General features: G+C 37.9%; 1 protein-coding gene across 4 annotated transcripts in view; it reads left to right on the forward strand.

The window, feature by feature from the left end:
• The window catches only part of LOC109934740 (MSL complex subunit 3), a 44,621-nt gene extending 38,389 nt beyond the window's left edge, over positions 1-6,232 (forward strand). For all 4 annotated transcript variants that reach the window (XM_048602567.1, XM_048602568.1, XM_048602571.1 and 1 more), the window contains one exon: positions 4,884-6,232. In XM_048602567.1, coding sequence (XP_048458524.1) covers positions 4,884-4,983 — 100 coding nt within the window. In that variant the 3' untranslated portion in view covers positions 4,984-6,232. The remainder of the gene's footprint in view (positions 1-4,883) is intronic.
• The last annotated feature ends 439 nt before the right edge of the window (positions 6,233-6,671 follow it).

The following is a 6,671-nucleotide window of genomic DNA, read 5'->3' on the forward strand; positions in this document are numbered from 1 at the left end:
ATATGAAAAATGTCAACAAAGTAATTTTTTATTGGATGAGGGCATCGCTGGCTTGACCAGTATTTATTGCCCACCTCGTAGGGCAGTTAAGTGTCAACCTATTGCTGTGGTTCTGGAATCACATGTACGAGAACAGGTAAGAATGACATTAGTGAACTGTATGGGTTTTTCCTGACAATCAACAATGGTTGTCATCAGACTCTTAATTCCAGGCTTTTATTGCATTCAAATTCCACTATCTGCCATGGCAAGATTCGAACCTGGGTTTCCAGCATGTTGCCTGCATCTCTGGATTGACAGTCCAGTGATAATACCACAAGGCCATCACCTCCCCGTTGTAAATTACAAAGTATTTGTTCGATAACAAGCAGACAAATAATGTTTCGCTTATATTGATAAGATAAAGTAATGACTGTGACTTTTTAACATTTCTTTCTCTAACTAATGAATTTCAACATCTTCTGTTCTGTTCAGCTCCTTACTTGATTTTTTTGATATATAGTGGAAATGCAAATGGTAACATTAACTGCAGAAAGAAAACTTAAGTTCTGACCATTTGTAAACTTGTGTTTTACACGTTGTGGTCTTGACATTCCATTGTAAGATAATGGATTCAGATGTATCATGCATTTATCTGAAATTGCTTTCTGTGCTGTATTAACAGAGCTGTTATGCCATTTACTTAACACCTGTAAATTAGCCAAGGAAGCAATTTCAGACAAATCTCAGTTCCCTAATTATTGCAGACGGCTAGTTTTTTCTGACCAGTAATGGATATGTAGCTGTTAATGGGTTGTGTAAAAAACAGATCCTTTGAGACAACACAGTATGGAGCTGGAGGAACACAACAAGTCAGGCAGCATCAGAGGAGCAGGAAAGTTGACGTTTCGGGCCGGGACCCTTCTTTTTCATCCCGACCCGAAAACATCAACTTTCCTGCTCCTCAGATGCTGCCTGACCTGCTGTGTTCCTCCACTCCATACTGTGTTGTCTCTGACTTCAGCATCTGCAGTTCTTGTTATATCAAAGCTGATCCGTTGTTTTTTTTTGTATAAAATCAAGCAAACCTTTTGAGCATGGTTCCTGACAGAATCTGCAGTTCACTATTAAACATATTTCAGGGGAATTAATTCTAGAATATTCCAGGAGAACCAGTGTAATCAGTACAGGGTGTGTCGGATATTCAAGAGCTTAGCATTGATTATTAAGCAAAAGGTACTTAATAAATAGCAACAAAACACAATCCAGTTCTTCTGCCTGTTCTGCTTTCTAGATTACATTATTTACGGGAAATTTTCCTTCTATACTGAATTTTAAATATAGAATTAGCTATTCATTCCTGAACCAGTTTTTTCAGAATCATACACTAGACTGTAAGAAATCTGTGACTTGCTCGTTCATTCCCTATACAACTTCTCCAAATTAACATTTTGCTCCCAACATTTGCCTTGCTACACTTCTCAGCTTGCACACAAAAACATGAAAAATAGGAGCAGAGGTAGGCCATTCAACCCTTCTGTCTGCACCATCATCTCATATGCTCATGGCTGACCATCCAACTTCACGTGTTCTCACCATATCCTTTGATCCCTTTAGTCTTAAGAACTTCATCTGTTTCCTTGAAAGCATTCAATGTTTTGGCCTCAACTGCTTTCTGTGGTAGAGATCTCCTCAGACTGACCACTCTCTCGGTTGAGGAATTTCTCTTCAACTTAGTTGTAAATGGCCTTCCCTGTATCTTTTAGACTATCCCCATTCTCAGGAACATCCTTTCTGCATTTACCCTGTCTTGTCCTGTTAGAATTTTATAGGTTTTATATGGGATTCTGTCCCTGTTCCAAGTCTCTTAACTCAAACAAAGCCGTCCAGTTTACAGATAAAATTGAATTGGAAAGGACTGTGTTTTTAAAAAAAATTGTAACTTTGGTGCTGCACTTCGTTTGTTGTCTCTCTCTATATCCTTGAGAATCACCCTTGGGAGTGATTATCTTGGTACTTTGTAAACATTTTATCCACAGCTCTTTTATGGAGAGCAGAACAAAGAATCAGTGCTAAGAAATTTTTAAGTTTCTTAATACCTAATTGTTGTCATGAGCTGTCCCTTGATTTGAGGATTATGTCTGCACATAGGATGGGGAGTTTCTGCCATGGATCGTCTTTTTTTTAATTCATTCACTGGATGAGGGTATCGCTGGCTAGGCTAGCATTTACTGCCCATCCCTAATTGTCCAGAGGGCAGTTCAGAGTCACTGTATAGGTCAGACCAGGGAAGGACTGCAGTTTCCTAGTGAATCAGATGGGTTTTTCCAGCAATCAGCAATGAATTCATAGTCAACAATAGACTCTTGATTCCAGATTTTTATTGAATTCACATTCTGCCGTCTGCTTTGGAGTTGAACCCAGGACCCCAGAATTTACCTGGATCTGTGGATTAACAGTCCAATGATGATACCACTAGGCCATCACCTCCCCTTCATGTGTTTTAACAGGCCGATTCTCATTTTATAGATCTTTGTGCACTTGTGGCAGGGCATTCTACAAAATAGTGGGATCTGGAGTGCTGGATTTTCTTCCTTTTCTTCCCTCTCTGCCTCCACTGCCTCTCAGTAGAGGCATCTGGACTCAAAGCATGATGCAGATGGATGGATAAACTGCTACAAATTTGAACGATTATTAGCAAGCTCCTCCCAGTCATTAATGTCAGTGCTTTTGTGCTTCGAAAAGAACTTCAGTATTTTTGAAGTGTACTCTTTGTCTCCTCCTGGTATGCTAGCCATTTGGCTACTTATTGGCCATCCAGACACACATTCTGCTGCATTGAAGTTTATATTCTGGGATTTTGCTGAATAGAGCTGGTTTTAAGAAAAAAATAGCATTTATTCCATGGTCCTGAGGACATGGCTGAGGCATTACTGATGGAATTTCTGTCATGCTTTTATGTATCATTGTCATGTAATCTATACGTCACTGGACTTCAACTGTTCTGTACGTTAAGACATTTGTTGACTTAGAGGTCTTTATTGTCAGTTGTTCACCGTAACCTGTAGAAGGCTGATGTGGTGCATCTGATCCAATGTTAAATTTTCTAATCAGCAGTAGCCTTTTGAGAGAGCTGGTGCCAGGTTATGGGAAATGCTCAGCGTAGTCCAGAGTGCCTGCTTTAATATATATGGGAGGTTGATAGTTGGTTAACTGTGTGTGGTTTGATATAAGCTTTGCAAATCACTCTTGATCTGTTCAATTTCTGCTTACAAGAAATTCTGCCTCCCAATGAAAACGCAGTTTTAAAAAAAAAATGAGCTAGCTCCTTTTATGTGATTTCTTAATGGAAACAACTGGAAGTATTAAAGTGTTTGGATCATGTGTATTTCGCGATGTTTCACTGTGATATACACTGGCAACCTGAGGTATCAATCACTTACATAATCCAAACCACAGAATGCTGGAAATGTGTAGCTGGTTCATCAACATTTGAAGAGAAGAACCTTATTGTTATTCTTTACTTTGAATATATGCTTTGTCAGAATCAGAAGTAATTTGTTTTCAATCTTTAAGTTTAGGATATGGTCTGACAATCTAGTTTGAAGTTTATTCATTTTGACAACATCTTATTAAAACCTGTAAGCAGAATGATGAGCACTTCCTGTCCAAAACATTTGTCATGATTTTTTTGCAGGTGGTGCTTCCTCATCAGTGTTTACCATTGAAATTCATATTATTATATGAACATTTTGTTTTTTCAGTTTTGACTTTAGTTTGCAAATTGATCTGTGGTGCAAATTTCTAAACCACCTCTATAAAGTTCAGTCACAATCTTCTATTAAAGCCATAATGATATTCAGCAACGGACCGGGGACACATAACCAGTTTTAATTTCTTCCATAGGAACATTGATCTTTCTGCTTTATTTGATCACCCGCCTTTGTCTAGCTTAGCACACAACATACTGATAGACTTGATCGATAAACTAAACTGCGCACATGATCATAGAAGCAAAATTTATGAATATAATACTGGCTAAGACACCACCATGATATCCATTCAAAATAACAGACATGCAAGAGGCTTTAATAAAAGAATTCTGAATTCATAAGCCAGAATTGTGAACATTAAGAGCATTGTATAAGTAGAAGATTGGCTGGCTGTAACTTATCTTCAACATGTATGCTCAACACAAAGGAGGATGGTACGGTACTTAACAGTTCAATTTCTATATGAGGGCAGTGCTGGCTAGGCCAGCATTTATTGCCCATCCCTAACTGCCCAGCGTGCAGTTAAGAGTCATCCATATTGCTGTGGGTTTGTAGACAAGACCAGGTAAAGATGGCAGCTTCCTTCCCTAAAGGTTCCCTAAAATTAATGAAACACGTGGGTTTTTCTGACAATAATCCATGGTCATCATTAGACCCTTAATTCCAAATTTTTTTCCAGATACGGGAGGCAATGGCCTAGTGGTATTATTGCTGGACTATTAATTCAGAGATCTCGAAAATGTTCCAGAAACCAAAGTTCAGATCCCGCCATGGCAATGGTGGAATTTGAATTCAATAAAAATCTGAAACATTACCTAGGTCTCTGGACCACTAGGCCATTACCTCCCGTATCTGGAAAAAGTCTGGAATTAAGAGTGTAATGATGATCGTGAAACCATTGTTGATTGTCAGAAAAGTCAATCTGGTTTACTGATGTCCTTTCAGGAAAGAAACTGCCGTCCTTACATGGTCTGGACTACATGATCTTTACAAATTACAAAGCAGTATTAGAAGAAGATTTTAAGTTTGTAGGAAAAGTGGGCAGCTCTTCAAATTTGATGCTTATTCTAATTGTGTTCAGTAGCAATGTTTTAACAAACTATAGTTCATTTTGTATCTTTAAATCTGCAGGTTTTTGGCAGAGTACCAAGAGGACTTTTTTTCAGAATCCGCTTATGTAGCCGCATCTGAAGCTTACTATTGTACCAAACGTCCTCAGGCCATCTACTGAAGCATTAACAGAGCAGTGAACTCATATTTACATGTACATGGTGGTTATTGTTCAAAGAAATGTAAATGATCATCTTCAGCTGAGAACAAAAGAGCACTTCAGTCCTCATAGGAAGTGCTGCCCACTGGAAATCTATTAAATTGTGGAGATGGACCACTAATGTTGAACTTTACTGTTTCCACCTTCAACTTTCCACCCTCTTGATGCTGTGTGCCCTTGTTCTGTGTCAAGTTGTTTATGAAAGCAATGACTGTGTGCGGCCATAAATGTCGGCAGACTACGGTGCCTTCTGAAGGACTGACTGCATTTATTGAAGAGGACTTGGTTCTGTATAAATTATTTTTGATGTCCATCTTGAAATAGCGAGAAACCTTGTTTTAAAGATGTTCTGAGTTGTTCCAAGTTTAAGTAAAGGCTTGTATAATTTTCAGTTGTGCTTGCTTACCATTTAAAAATACATTTTATGTTGTATCATCATAATACTTTGTTTTATTGAAGTTGGTTATATGCTTGTTTAAAAAAAAGTTCAGTAGTTCAGTTTTTGTGGGTGTTACTTCATGCAGTGGACCAGCATCTGTAATCTTCTTGGATTAAACTCCTGCAACTGTCATAAAAGTTTTGCTTTACTCTTCGGAGCCACAATTCGTTTTGTTTTTGGCAGGAGAATGAGCCTAAGTTGCTTTTGTGTTACTGCATAACGATTGAAAATATGAAGCTGTGGCAGAGTGAAAAGTGTTCTCCTCCATCTACCATCCTATTCCAAAAAAATGTGACTCTTCACCATTGTAAACTGTCATTTCAAACTAGCATTTGACATTCAGCAGGAAATCTGATGGTTCAGTATATTTAATTGCTAAAACATGGTTATTTTCTTATCGTGTTTAGTTGAGAAAATTTATAGTAGTATGAATGATTTATCAGAGCTTTCAGGACCAAACTGAGCCATTGTCTGTAGTCTCAATGTATCTAATATCACATGTAAAATACTGGTTGAATTTTGGGTCAAAAAATTTATGTTCATTGTGTAAAAGACCTCTTGGTCAGAATTTTAGTCTTGTTGAGGTGCTGTAAGAAAAACATAAGATAATGAGGCAGAGTCATCATAGTTTTGTGGAAGAAAAATTATGCTTGACAAATTTATTGGAGTTCTTTGCAAATACAGCAAGTGGGTTGGATAAAATGGATGTGCATTTTGGTGTCCAAAAGAGCACTTGATAATCTAAATAAACGGCTACTGCACAAGATAAAACTCAGTGTTGGGCATGATACATAAGCACAGATAGAGATTTCGCTGTCAGGTCATAGAGAGCTATGATTTGAGGATCATTTTCAGCTTGGCAAATACACAATTGTCATGCTCCCAAGATAGGTTCTGGGGAAAGTCAGCTGAAACAGAGAAGATGTATTTGAATTGTAATAAATGGGTCTGCTATCCCTGACTCTCAAATCCGAATATATCGTTAGAAGATCTATTCTCAGGTTAGTCGCACATGGTCACAAGGAGAAGTTAAATCTGGATAAAGCACAATGCAGTGGCACATTAATATAGGTTAATTAGGAATCCTTCTACCAAGAGAGCATTTTACCAGATCAGATCTCATCTATCTTCATTTGAGCTTTATTCCTGTCGCTCCGGTCTCTCGCCATATAATTGAAAACTCAAGATACTTTTATAAAAATAAAACTTA

Source organism: Rhincodon typus, chromosome 11 (assembly GCF_021869965.1).
Source record: "Rhincodon typus isolate 14 chromosome 11, sRhiTyp1.1, whole genome shotgun sequence".
Classification (NCBI taxonomy): domain Eukaryota; kingdom Metazoa; phylum Chordata; class Chondrichthyes; order Orectolobiformes; family Rhincodontidae; genus Rhincodon; species Rhincodon typus.